Source organism: Kogia breviceps, chromosome 4 (assembly GCF_026419965.1).
Source record: "Kogia breviceps isolate mKogBre1 chromosome 4, mKogBre1 haplotype 1, whole genome shotgun sequence".
Classification (NCBI taxonomy): domain Eukaryota; kingdom Metazoa; phylum Chordata; class Mammalia; order Artiodactyla; family Physeteridae; genus Kogia; species Kogia breviceps.
Window position 1 is genome coordinate 179,707,938 of NC_081313.1, and position 14,411 is coordinate 179,722,348.

Genomic DNA, 14,411 nt, shown 5'->3' on the forward strand with positions numbered 1-14,411 from the left:
CAGTTGTGAGGCTGAGAGCTGCCCAAGAAATCCAGCAGAGTTCTGTGTGAGTTAAGTCGAGTTGGTAATGAAAGCATTGAGAGCTCAGAGCTGTACAGTGGATGTCCCCAGGGGTGGAACGTGACAGGTGGGCCAGATCTACTGTGATATTTCCCTTTTCTAGCAGTTTTGTCAAAATACCACCCATCTAGTGTAGCTGGCTACCTCTGCCTTTGCATTCTGTTAAACCTAAATAAGACAGCTACTGGGTTTTGGTGTAATACTTGATTTCCCATCAGGAGAAGTTCTATTTTAATAAGCTCTTGGCATAAATGTTAATAGCTGAATTCCTTCATCTGGAGAATGTCAGGAAGTTGGAATCCTGATTGGAACCCCATCGAACTCTGTTAGTGGTGGGTAACAATACAAAGTGCTGGTTACTGATTCTCTGTATTGAATAAGTCCCAAGCACTTGATATCTCATCCAGTCCTCACAGTAATCCCGTGAGCTAGGTATTAATGATACCCATTTTGCCGATAAGGAGCCGAAGCTCGGGGTGCAGTAACTGGTGTAGGATCCCCAGGGTGGTGAGTGGTGGTTTCTGGCTAGGAGTGAGGGCTGCCTGGCTCCCAGGCTGTGCCGTTGCCCCATGGTAGGGCATGCCCGAGCCTGGGGAGGTACTCGTGGTGGCAGACCTGTCCTGTTGCAGCCGCTGTGGGGCCTGCTGGCGGAGACTGGGTTCTGCCATTCTTTATGCCGTCACCTGGATCCTGCCCCTTTAGTTTGAGTCCTAGTCAGATTGTGGTTTAGGGCCGCATTCTTCAGACCTTGCAAAATTACTTGCCCTGGAGTGGGGAAGCCGAGGAAGTATCTGGTCCAGTGTCATGGGGATGGTAATGATAACCCAACCCATGTCTCTCAATACTCTCTTCCAGAGTCAACAGATAGCCTGGGTAAGGCAACAGAGCCCACGTCAGCCATGGGGGGCAGCATAGGCAGCCCCAGTGCTGCCAGATGGAAAATCACCCATTAACACCCCCCAGGTAGGAGAACCCTGCCCTGTCAGGTACGGCTACGACCAGATTCAGAATGGTCCTGGTCATACCCAGGCCAGCCTCTGTTGCCTGCACCCCATCTCTGTCCCCCTGGTCTCCAGGCCCTTCCAGAGTGAACCTTACCCTCCAAGGCCTGTCTCTCCTCTGAGCTTAGGTCCCAGAAACACAAGCTGCCAGAGAGAATCTGGTGTCATTGCCTCCGGGACTGGGGTGCACCTGCCACCACACCCAAAAGCAGGAGAGTGGGGCTCGTGGGAACAGTCCTGACAGTGATTACACCTCAGCAGCACTTCCCGCGTACTCCCCGATGGGATTGACTGGAGGCGGACCCTGGGAAAGCAAGGCACAGGAGTTCTCCTTTTAGTGTGCCTGCTGTTTTCTTAAAGACCCGTCTCAGAAAGGCTCTCAGCTGCAGGCGAGACCTGATTTTCAGTATATTTTAAGGAAAACCTTTCAAATGACAGAACTATACTATCTGTGTTCCAACCACACGTACATTAGGTACATTACAAATTGTTGAAGTGTGGATTTTGAATTTTCATTTTATCCATTTTAGAGCTAAAAGTCAACTCACCAACATCAGAGCATAAGTTAATTCCTAATAGAGATTTGTTTCCTCAACATATTCTGTTTCTGAATTTTTTAAAGTTTTATTTTATATTTTGTCTTTTGTCTGGATCTACCAATGTGTGTGTTTAGAATGATCAGAACAAATACATCAAATTTAAAAGCATTTTCAAAGGATCCTTTAAAATCCTTTTTTCACGTGAGTGTAATTGGTGTTTTCTTATGTGGTTATGGAGGTGAGGAGATGAAGACCATTGATCTGGATGAGTAACTGAGCAGTCCTAAAAAGTGAGGGAAACGTGTGGAAAGGGTATTTATAAACCTCATGTTCATTCCTTCTTTCATACTCTATATTTTATATTATTCTTTTAGATTCATTCTTTATTAGTAGATCAAAAGTTTGTGAACCTCCAGATCAGGGATTGCAGATGGTCTTGTAAGGGGCAGACACATACATGTGTGAATACCGTCTCTGAGATAGAGGATAGAGGGTCTGTCGGAAGGATCAAAACAGCCTGCGCACCCCACCCTCCTGCCTGTCATTGACACGTGGCACTGAACCCAGAGTGGCAAGTCTTCCCAGTTTCCCAGAGAACCCACAGTTCCCCGTCCTATGTGAAATCCCCCAAGTTTTAAATACCAGAACCAAAGTCAGACTGTGTGAGACAAATGACACCTGCTTCCACCTTATGACCTTGCTTTCTGTTCTTAAAAGTTTAATCACAGAAGGATGACATAGAAGACATTATAGATACATTTATAGATAATTGAAAGGAATAGTATGTATTCCAGCTAGAAGGAGAAGCCCTCCTTTTCGACTGGTTTTAGTCAATTAAGAAGGTTGTGGGGTTTTGTGTGTATGTTAAGAAGATAATACCAGTTTTTGTCTTCATCACGGCTCTGAGCTGTTCAGATAGCTTATTCATTTAAGGCGAGAAACGCTGTCTAATTCAAAACAAAATTAGGAAGCGTGACAAGGCGCAGGGATTTTTTGCTTGTATCTTTTGTTTTTTTGTATGTCTGTGACACCTTAAATATGAAGTGTGCTCTTTACTCATAGGGTATTCTAGAATCGTGGTAGGAAAAGCTTTTGGTACCACCTAAGGTCTAACTGGTTGGTAATTGTTCCCTTGTTCTGTCCCTTGTACTGAGGTATCCGCACACCAGCTGGGAACTGACATTCTCTGCCTGTCCTTTTCTCTTATACTTGCGTTAGAGGGTAATTCTAAGCTTGCCAGATTTTTTTAGCTAGAAACTTCATTTGTAAATATTTGGGGGAACGGGACTTCTTTTTTTGGTACATATTTTGCTTTGGGCAGTTTTTTTTCCCCCCAGAGGTAAGTTGCATTTGCAGCACATCCCTGTCCACTTGCATATTTAAATTAACTGTTGACTAAGAATTGAGAATTGCTTCACTTTGGTTCTGTAGCACTTTGTAGTTTGGAAAGTCAGTTTTGTTTACTGAGGTTAACTCCTTGTGAGTTTTGCTCTCTGGGAACAGAATGAACTATAATGTCTAAGACTCTTGGAATGAATGTTTTTAAAAAGCCAGTGGCTTCTTTTAAATTTTGAATGTCATTGCTTGAATCAGGGTTGGTGGTTCGACGTCTGTTGTACTTGTTCATGAGAAACTCACATTGGCTGTCTTGTCCCACCTCCCTCTGTTGACACGAGAGGTCCATGTGCTAGACCAGCATAGATGTTGCTGTGGAGGTTTTTCTGCCCCTTAAAGCAGCAGGAGAGGGCTGGAACCACGGATAAGCCCTCGCTGTGCCCAGAACAGCATTTCACCTATTTGGTTCATGGCAGCAAAAAGGCACGGCCATATTGATCCTGGTTGGGCGTCCTCTCACTTGCACTGCTTTTGGGGAGGGCGGGTGTACATAATGCTTTCTCTTTAGCTTAACCAGCCTGTATCAACAAGATGGCATTCTTAAGCATCTGACGAGCAGGGCTAACTATGCAGCCACCTTCCGTGTGAGCACCGCGTTCCTTTTCAGAAGGACGGAAGAGAATTCCAGGAGTTCCACTGCCATACAGAACATGGCTCACCCTCAACGCTCAGGAAACTCCCGTCAGCAGTCTCTGGAATCCCTGCCTCGGGAACACCAAGCAGCCCAGTGGCTCTGTCTTAAGGAGCTAGGCTGGCCCTGACTGGGAGCTGGAGACTGCTGACTACATTTTAAAGAAGGCTGCAGATGGGCGTAGGGGAATGAACTTCTCCATCATCTTCCCAAGAGCCCAAGCATTTAGTTCATCAGATCCCTTTCCAGGATAGACCTCCTGGGAGTACCTGGGTCTGAAATGGGCATTTAACATGGAGAGTGCATTAAAGCTTTCGTGGAAAAAAAAAAACTTCTGTTAGAAAAATCAGAATTGTTATGGGAATGAATGTATAGTATGTTATATGTTTTGAATATAAAACCCTTGTGAACTGAAGTGCCAAATGAAGTCATCTCTCTGGGTGTATATGTATGCGTGTACCCACAAAATAACACATGTGATCTTATTGCCAATAAAACAGGTTTGCATATATCCTCCCTGATGAATGTCTTGAGTGTGCATGTTAGCCTTGGGTATCGCCCTTCACAGTGCGCCGTCTAAGCTCCGAATGTTCCTCAACCCTGTGAGTAGTCACAGATGCACCTGGGAAACTGAGCTAGGTCAGGATGCCGGAGCCGAGGTTTTCTCCCCATAGCACTGCAAAGTAGGTGATTGTTGAGGTTGCGATTTCCAAGTGCTAGGCACTCAGGTTTAACCCCTCATTCTGGTTTAGTTTCTGTCATTGGGGTGAGGGTCGTTTCTGCCTTAGAGGAGGGATGATAGATAAGTGGGTGAAGAGCTATGCCCTGGAAGGAAGAGTCCATGATTTAAAAAGAAAGCACTATGTAAGCTTTCTCAGCACTGTGATTCCACAAAAATCTTTCTTCCACTTGATTTTTTTTCCCTCATACTCTGAATGTTTTGATTGTGTTTGTGTGCTCACTGAATGATTCTTTGAAAGCAGTCTGCAACAGAGATCATTGTTACAGCAAACCCAGAGTGACTTGTCTTTCCTCCTGACCATCCCGGTGACGTTTCATCACCTGCCTGTAGATTCCTCAGAGGTGCCCTTCTGAAGTGAGGTCTACACTCAAGGTGCAATGTGTCCTTACGATTGGCCTTTTAGGAGCAAGCAGAGCGTGTACCAGAAAGTTCCCTGGGTCGGGGAATGTGGCCTCCCCAGATGAGTCCCTTCCATCTCTGGGCCTCCGTGTCCCCATCAGTTAGGTGACTCACTGAACAAGCTCACATCCATGGGTCTTGCCAGCCTTGCATTCTCAAATCTTATCTACATGATGCACCCAAAGAAGCCTGACTCCCCGAAACAAAATTCAGACCAAAAAGCCTGCGACCCAAAGACAAGGATGGAAGCCAGGACTTGTGAGTCTGCGTCACACAGACGTGCTTCAGTCCCACTCTTCCTGAGCCAACGGGTGCCGGTGCTTTCTCCCCAGCTTCCCGCCTCAGCTCTTCTCCCTGCCAGGCAGGCGGCACCCACCGGGCCCTTGTTCTCATGGGGACAGCGGCCCTGGGCCTTGTGGTGCAGCGGCACCTTCTCCCTGTGAGCAGCAGGCGACTTCAGACAGCAGCAGCACAAGCTTAGGCCCCTTGCTTGAGGGGAGGCTTCACTGAGGGTAAATGTGTGACTCTATTCTTCAACAGCCACTCCCAACTCCTTGCTCTTGGTTGGGGTTGAGAATTGGTAGCCTGCAGACCATGTTTGATGATCACACCAGCTCTCTTCGGCCCGTGCAGTGGGTTTTTTACTTGCTATATTTGAGTTAGGTGCCAGTATTTTAAAATTGGGAGACTTTCCAAAGATTTCTGGTATCGTTTAAAATGGGAAGATCTGGCCACTCTGGGCTGCGTTGTGAGCTCCTGTGCGAGGCACCGTAGCATATGAGTTCTTGTTTGTCATGCCATCCCGAGAGGTAGGTGTTCCCATTTTACAGGTGAGTAAACTGAGGCGAGGAAAGAAGTGACTTGCGCAAGGCCTCGTGGTGAGCAGAGCCAGGATTGGAAGCCAGGTGGTGTGGCTCCTGTTCGCATGCCAGCCGCTGGACTGTGGCTTTCCTCCCAGTTCCTAAGCTTGAAACCCCTGTGAGCTCTTCCTTGATCTTGATCTTGGTCCTTGGTCCTCATGTAGAACCCTCTCGTCCTCAACCTCTTCTCTTCACCTTGCTCTAAGGGAGTGTCTCATTTGTGCCTGCAGGATTTTCATCTGTGGAGGGGACTGACAACAGGGGCCATCTTGCCATTGAATGAAGATTTATTACATTTTCTGAGAGAAGGGAACACGCCACACCACACAGGGGCACGTAAATTTTGCCTTTATTCTCAGCAAATGCTTTTTGCTCTCCCATTCAAGGAGAGATTCTTAAGCTTCGGCCTGTGAGGCCCCAGGTGATTACCGGCAAAGCTGTGCCATTTCCAGGGAATCACAGAGGGCCGGAAGTCACAGCTTTCATCTCATTCGTAAAAGGACCCAGAAAAAGGCTATTAGAAATTGACCTCTCACCACAGGGACCCGGAGAAGAGGTGTGGGGACTCTCCCTTCAGACTTGTGGCAGGGAACCTGGGCGGGAGTGACAGCCTCTGCTGCTGACTCACCTTCCTGCCCCCTACCTTCAAATGTTAGCCTCTAATTCCCGATCCCCAACCCTGGGCACACCGACCTTGCAGGTCTGAGTTTCTCAGATTGTTCTCTGTGAGGCCGTCCTGGGCGCTGTGGGGTGTGGAGCAGCATCCCTGGCCCCCACCTACTCGATGCCAGGAGCCCCCCAAAGTGACAACCACAGATGTCTTCAATATCATCCCGTTTCCCCTGGGGGCAGGATCACCCCAGCTGAGAACGCCTGCTCTAGATTACCTAGATTTTGACAACCATATGGGCCATGCCTGAGGAGTCTCTCCCATGAGCTGTTTTTTGGCTAGCTCAACTCCTAAAACCTTGATGTGGTAGATGGGTTGCGAAAACACCCCTGTCCTTTATGTTGTTCCTTCTTATATCCACGCCCTTTCCACTGTGACCATGCAGCTCTTCCCATCTAGAAATTATCAATATATCCATTTCCCTGGCCCTCGAGCCTGGGCTTCCTTGTGTTCCTCCTTGGCCCGTAGATTGAAGCGGAAGTGATACTGCCATAGACTGAAGGTTTATACACACACACACACCCCCGCCCCCCATTCATATGTTGAAACCTAACTCCCAAGTTGATGGCATTAGGAGGTGGGGCCTTTTGGAGGTGATTAGGTCATGAGGGTGGGGTCCCTCATGAATGGGATTAGTACTCTTTTAAAGGGACCTCAGAGAGCTCCTTCACCCCTTGTGCCATTTGAGGACACAGTGAGAAGATGGCTATCTATGAACCGGGACACGGGCTCTCACCAAATACTGGTCTGCTGGTTCCTTCATCTTGGACTTCCCAGTCTCCAGAACTGAGAAATTTCTGTTGTTTATAAGCCACCCAATCTGTGGTATTCTGGTGTAGCATCTGCTTGAGCTGCCAATCTTGTTCATGCCTGTTCTAAGCCTAGACCTCCAGAGCCTTTGCCCACGTCCTCTCCATCTTGGGGGACCCTGCCACATGAAGGGCCCCCAGCTGGACCACTGGAGGAGAAGATACTACAGGGAGGAGGGCTTCAGTGCCCGTTGGACAGCCAGCTGCCCTCCAGAAGTGGAGCTGCCTGCTACTGACCTCGGATGCAGCCCAGCCCAGCCTACAGTTAGAAACAAAATAAACGATGGCTGTTTTAAGCCGGGGATCAGCAAGCCTTTTCCTAAAGGGTCAGAGAGTAAATATTTTCCACTCCATGGGTGTCTTAGTTCAGGCCGCTGTGAGAAAGTACCACAGACTGGGTGGCTTGTAAACAACAGGAGTTTATTCCTGTGGAGGTCTGCGATCAGGGTGCAGGCAGGGTTGGGTTCTGGTGAGAACCCTCTTTGGATTGCAGATGCTGACTTCTCACTGTGTCCTCACCTGGAGGAGAGCGGAGCAGGGAGGCAAGCTCTCCTGTGACTTTTATAAGGGTACTTATCCAATCACGGGAGCCCCACCCTCATGACCTCATCTAATCCTAGTTACCTCCCAAAGGCCCCACCTCCTAGCACCATCACATTGAGGGGTAGGGGTTCAACATAATAATTTTGGGGAGGCAAACATTCAGTCCACAACAGCGGGCTACACTGGGTCTGTTGCAGCTACAGAGCTCGGCCACTATAGGGCAAAAGTGGCTGAAAGCAATACATAAACAGGTGGGCATGGCTATGTGCCATCAAAACTTTATATTTTGACACTGAAATGTGAGTTTTGTGTAATTTTCACACGTCATGAAATAGTACTCTCTTAACTTTCTCCAACCACTTAAAAATGCAAAATTCATTTTTTGCTCATGGGCTGTGCAAAAAACAGGCAGTGGGCAGATGTGGCCATAATTGGCCTAGCCTTCTTTTAAATCCCTTCCATTTCTCCCTTTACCACTTCCGTCTGGGCTCCACCATGCCGAGCCCCCTCCTGAGAAGGGCACGAGTCCCATGGCACGTGCACCCTCCCCAGCTTGAGGGCATCCGTGCTCCACTTCCGCAGAGCTTGCTTAGCTAAATAAAAGCCAGGCAACACGTCATCCTCCCGGACCACAAACAGCTTTGTGTCGCCCTGAGCAGTTACTCAGGTGGGCCTAGTGTTCCTTTTGGGGTCACAGCTATACCACTTTGACCATAGTCACGAAACGTTTACTTGACTACTTTGCAAGCCCCGTTTTGGGTGTCTGCAAAGCCCTTGACCACCGGGAGCTGGCCTGGCTGAAATTTGCATAGGTGACCTGAAGTGGCCTCTGTGTGTCTCCTATCAGCTTTGCCCTCGGCTTCTCCTCTGTACAGCCATCACCACCTGTCTAGTCTGCTTGAGCCGCCGTAACAAAACACCACAGACTGAGTGGCCTAAACAATGCATGTATTCGTCATAGTCTGGAAGCTGGACATTCAAGATCAAGGTGCCGGCAGGGTTGGTTTCTCCTGAGGCCTCTCTCCTTGGCCTGCAGATGGCTGCCTTCTTCTTGTGTCCCTGTGTGGTCTTCCCTGTGTGTGGGCATCCCTGGTGTCTCTTCTCATAAGGATACCGGTCCTACAGGATTAGGACCCCACCCTTATGGCCTCATTTAATTCTTTAAAGGCTCTATCTCCAAACACAGTCATATTGGGGTTAGGGCTTCATGTGAATTTGAGGGGGCGTGGGCACAACTCAGTCCACAGCACCACCTTAGCACCCTAAAACAGGACAGATCTTGTCCTGAGATACCATGGTGACTCCGGATTGCTTACTGGATAAAACTCGGATCCTGCCTGGCATCCTGGAGCCCCGAGCCCACCATCCAGCCTCCTGTCACCCACCCCTACTCTGTCCCTCAGCACACAGGGCCGTTTCCCTGTCAGCCCCTGTGCTCTTCTCCCTTTCCCACGTGTGTGCCAGGCCCTTCTCAGCCCAGGGGGCTGCACCTGAGCCCCTCTCTGGAATTCCAGTATTCTTCATAGGTGAGGCCTTTTCAGGCTCTGGGTTGGAGGGGGAGGCTCCTGCTGCCTGCTGGGCTGTCAGCACATCCATACTTCTTCCAGGCGGTGTGTGTCTGTCTCCCCTGCCCCTCCCCCAGCGTCTCAGCTGTTTGCACAGGAGAGGTGCTTCATCCTGTCATCTGAGTAGATGGGGGCAGGGGTGACCTCCGGTGAGATCAAGGGCGTTTCAGCATCCCGCTACCCTGACCCTGTAGCCTCACAGTCAATCAGTCTGCTCACAGCTGTGACGTTTGCAGGCCCTTGTAATAAAACTGACGGGAGTCACCCTGCAGGGCACGGGAACACCTGAGATCTCCCACCGCTGAGTTACATCAAGACCGAACGTCTTGGACGCCCAGCCATCTGTGGGCAGACTCTCCTTTTGTCCTTGACTTTGGTCTAGCTCACTGGTCTTCAACCCTCAGGGTGCATAAGCATCACTACTCAGGGTCGTATACAACCAAAACGTGTCCTGAATTCTTAGTTTACGCCGCAAACGTGCTGTCTCGAGCCTGATCCCAGGGCAGCCCGCAGTGTCCCGGTGATCCTTCTGGAGTAGGGTCTGGACTAGCCGTAAACCAACACATGACGCTGCCCATCTGCAGCTGGGGTCTCAAAGCTGGTGCCCTGGGGTTGGGCTTGTCCTAGACCAGCGGTTCTCACCCGGACAGTGTCTGGGGACACCTGTGGTGGTTCGAACTGGGGACACCTCTGGCATCGAGTGGGTGGAGGCCACGAATGCTGCTCCCCAGCCCAAAGTGCCCCGGATGGTCCCCTACAGAGAGTGATCGGGCTGCAATGTCAGCATTGCCTGGCTCAAGAAACCCTGCCCTAGACAGCACAGGCTGTTTGATCTCCTGGCCGGGAACAAGGTCAACAACCACCTGTCTCACTGGTTCCCTAGGTGGGGCCCCCACCAGATGGAGACACAGCTTTTGACCTGAGCTGGGTCACTGTGGGAGCAGGTGAAGAAAGCCCCAAGCTTGTCTCTACTCCCTCGGGCCCTCGGCTAAAGGACAAGACTTGCCCTCCACCGCGGGAGACACTTTGCACCCTCAGCTGGCACCACTTGGTGCGCTGGGTCTTCAGGACTGGGGGCGGAGACCCTTCTGGAGGTGGAGGCCATTGGCACGCTGGGAAGCCAGGCAAGAAGGGAAGCCAGGCAAGAAGGAAAGCATCACTGCAGTGCAGAGGCAGCAGGGCTCAGTCCAGAGAGTCCCAGGTCTGCGCTCACACTTGGACTCCAGCATTCCCACCCTTGCAGCTCGGGCAGCTCAGACCCCTTTGTCAAGTCTTCTGAATGGCCTCAACGGCATGGCTTTTTATCGTCCTCCCAAAACCCATCCCATCCGTTTTCCTTGCTGGTTTGGGTTGGTCCACACCTCTCCCATGTGACTCAAGAGAAGGTGGCCCCAGCTCCAGGTTAAATCCTGATGGATCTGAGGCAGCCATCTTCGCCGCATTCTCCTCAGCTGTGCCCTGTTTGGAGCAGGTTGCGTCGGACCCAGGCTGGAGAAGAAGCCCTGAGGGGAAGCTGGCACAAGGAAGCATATACAGAACATACGTAGAACATGTGTAACAGTAGAAGATGGGGAATAGCATGTGGTGGTTTAAAAATATTGCCGTAAATTCTCATATTCAGTATTCATTAGGAGAATTCGTATTCCATATTCCCATGAATAAATTCACTCCTCCCTTCAAAAGATGGCGCTTAATCCTCTCCCCTTGAGGGTGGGGTGTATTTAGTGGTTCACTTCTAACACAGAATGTGGCAGAAGTTATGCCATGTGAGGTCTGAGGCTCATAACAAGGATAGCTTCCGCCTGGTCCTTCCTCTCTCTCTCTCTGGCATCTCTCATTCTGGGGGAAGCTGGTCGCCATGTAGTAAGAACACTCAAACAGCATCGGGAAAGCACCAGCCATGTTAAGGAGCCATCCTGGAAGCAGATCTCACTACCCCAGTCGAGCCTTCAGATGATGCTGTCCTAGCCGACTTCTTTATTTTGGGGTGGGGGGGGCGGTGAATCTTAGTTCCCCGACCAGGGACTGAATTCGTGCCCCTGCATAGGGAGCACAGAGTCTTAACCACTGGACTGCCAGGGAATTCCCCCAGTTGACTTCTTATTGGCAGTGCCCTAAAGACTCTGAGTCAGAGCCCATCCATGGCACTCCCAAGTTCTGACTGACAGAATCTGTGAAGATGGCAAATATTTATTATTGCTTGCAGCCACATCATTGGGGGTAATTTTTTAAATTGAAGTATAATCACTTACAATATTCTATTAGTTTCAGGTATGTAACATAGTGATTTGATATTTTTATACATTACAAAATGATCACCACAATAAGTCCAGTTATCATCTGCTACTGTGCAAATTTATTGCAATATTATTGACTATATTCCCCATGCTGTATATTACATTCCTCAGACTTACTTATTTAAGTACTGGAAGTTTGTACCTCTTAATCTCCCTCACCTATTTAACTCATCCTCCCAACCCCCTCCCTTCTGGCTACCACCAGTTTATTCTCTGTATCTATGAGTCTGTTTCTGTTTTGTTATGTTTATTCATTTGTTTTATTTTTTAGATTCTTCACATAAGTGGGATCATGTGGTATTTGTCTTTCTCTGTCTGACCTATTTCACTCGGCATAATACCCTGTAGGTCTATCCATGTCACAGATGGCAAGATATCATTCTTTTTTTTACGGCTGAGTAATATTCTATCATGCACGAGTACACACGCGTGCACACACGTGTGTGTGTGTGTACCTAAGTATCCATCGTTAGACGAATGGATAAAGATATATATCTCCTTTATCCATCTTCTTTATCCATTCATCTATCAATGGACACTTAGGTTGACTCCATATCTTGGCTCGTGTAAATCATGCTGCAATGAACATAGGGGTGCATAATCTTTTTGAATTAGTGTTTTTGTTTTCTTCAGAAAAATCCCCAGAAGTGGAATTGCTGGATCATATGGTAGTTCTATGTTTAATTTTTTGAGGAAGCTTCATACTATTTTCCATAGTGGCTGTACCAATTGACATTTATTGGGGGTAATTTTTAACTCTGCAATAGAAACTGATATATAATATAAATACTTACCAATAGTAAAATAGGCAAATGAAATATAGTCAAACAAATGAATAGCCTTCACAGTTTGAGAGGCCCAGGGCAAAAGTACAGATGGAAGCCAGCATGCCATGTCTAAATATTTCAACATTATAGACCAAGCTGGCAAAAGTTAAATACAGTATGTTCCGTCCCACCTACCTTAACAAATATACCTTTCTAATGACCAAGAAGAAAAAAAAGAGTGCTGCTAGGTTTACAGTTGTCAAAACATCAAAGGTTATCATTACTGTGCGTGTCTGGGCATTCTGGTGATGGGCTGATGATGTTTGGGTGTCTTAAATAAAATAAAAACATACTAATTCATAAATGATTATATATTCTGTAAAGTGTATTTTAGATGCTTTCATTTCAGCATGAATGATGTTTGTGCAATCAAGATTTTCATGTCATTTGAGTTTTGTTACAGTAATGACCCTGTCATGGGCTGACTTATGTCCTCCTAAAATTCATATTTGGGTGCTAGGTATTAGGGGTTAGGATTTCATTGCTAACTAAAGAATGTGACTGTAGGAGATGGGGTCTTTAAAGAGATAATTAAGGTAAAATGAGGTATTGGGGTGGCCCTGATTCAATATGACTGGTGTTCTTATAAGAAGAAGAGATTAGGACATAGACACACATAGAGGGAGACCATGTGAAGATGCGGGGAGAAGATCCGTGGGACCCCGGCGGGCCAGGACCCCACCTGCGATTGGGCTGCTCCCACCCACCATTTCCCAAACGCCTGACTGTAGGCCATACTAATATTTCCTGAGCACCAGCTACGTGCCAGGTGCCACTGTCGTGACGGCAAATAGCTTGGGACCCACCACAGTTCCTGTGGCTTCATGTTGGTGGAAGGATTGTGTCAGGCGGTGCTGGGAGGGAAAATCAAACAGGGTGAGGGGGCAGGATGACCGGTTACAAGGCCCTGCTGCTCTCCAGCAGGAGCTCAGGAAGGGCTGGAGAAGGAGGTGAGGGAGGTAGCGAGCAGGTGTGGGGGAGGGGATGGGGGCAGAGGGCCTTGGGAGGGTTCTGAGCAGGAGGGTGGCGTGGTCAGGTCTGTGCTTTGAGAGCACCCCTCTGGCTGCCAGGAGGACGAAGAGACACTGGCTAGGAGATGGGCAGGGGCGATGCAGAGGGCTCTGCTTGACCCACAGCACCACGCTTCCCTCTCCCTGGTGGGTCCCTCAGCCCCCAGGACAGCCTGGATAACACCGCCCCCCATGTTGTCCCCAGTTCTCCATGGCCCTCCCCACTGGGCAGTGAGCCACTTTGGGGGGTAGGAATGACACTGCAAGCATCACGTGTAGTCTAGCATCGGTCCAGAATGTGTGCGAAGGTGACAGTGGACAAGTGCTGCCAGCCGTCGTCCCTCTATACTCAGGTCTGCCTGCCTCTGAGCTGCGCACACGCCTTGCCGCATCCGCTGCGGCAGCGGTCCCCAACCCTTTTTGGCACCAGGGATCGGTTTCCTGGAAGACAGATTTCCCACGGCCAGGGTGGAGGGGATGGTTCAGGCAATAATGCAAGCGACGGCGAGCGGCAGATGAAGCTTCACTCGCTCTCCTGCCCGCTGTGCACCCCCTGCTGTGTGGCCCAGTTCCTGACAGGCTGCGGACCAGTACCGGGCTGTGGCCCGGGGGTTGGGGACCCCTGCCCTACAGGGTTTGTGGGAACTTCCTTCTTTTAAAAATTGAAGTAGAGTTGATATACAATATTGTATTAGTTTCAGGTGTACAGCAAAGTGATTCAGTATTTTCTTTAAAGATCTTTTCCGTTATAGGTTATTATAAGATACTAAATATAGTTCCCTGTGCTATACAGTAGGTCCTTGTTGCTTATCTATTTTCTGTGTAGTAGTGTGTATCTGTTAATCCCATATTCCTAATTTATTCCTCCCTGCCCCCCCCCTTTGGTAACTGTAAGATTGTTTTCTATGTCTGTGTGTCTGTTTCTGTTTTGAAAATAAGTTCATTTGGGGCTTCCCTGGTGGCGCGGTGGTTGAGAATCCGCCTGCCCTGGTCCGGGAAGATCCCACATGCCGCGGAGCAACTAAGCCCGTGAGCCATGGCCGCTAGGCCTGTGCGTCCGGAG

The 14,411-nt window shown here is 49.0% G+C and overlaps 1 protein-coding gene across 9 annotated transcripts in view; it reads left to right on the top strand.

Annotated features, from left to right (window-relative positions):
* Window positions 1-14,411, top strand: part of ZFR2 (zinc finger RNA binding protein 2) — a 50,209-nt gene that overhangs the window by 9,524 nt on the left and 26,274 nt on the right. For 2 of the 9 annotated variants that reach the window (XM_067033096.1, XM_067033091.1), the window contains exon 2: window positions 916-1,023. The exons of the other annotated variants lie outside the window; for them this stretch is intronic. In XM_067033096.1, coding sequence (XP_066889197.1) covers window positions 995-1,023 — 29 coding nt within the window. In that variant the 5' untranslated portion in view covers window positions 916-994. The remainder of the gene's footprint in view (window positions 1-915; window positions 1,024-14,411) is intronic. 9 annotated transcript variants of the gene reach the window in all.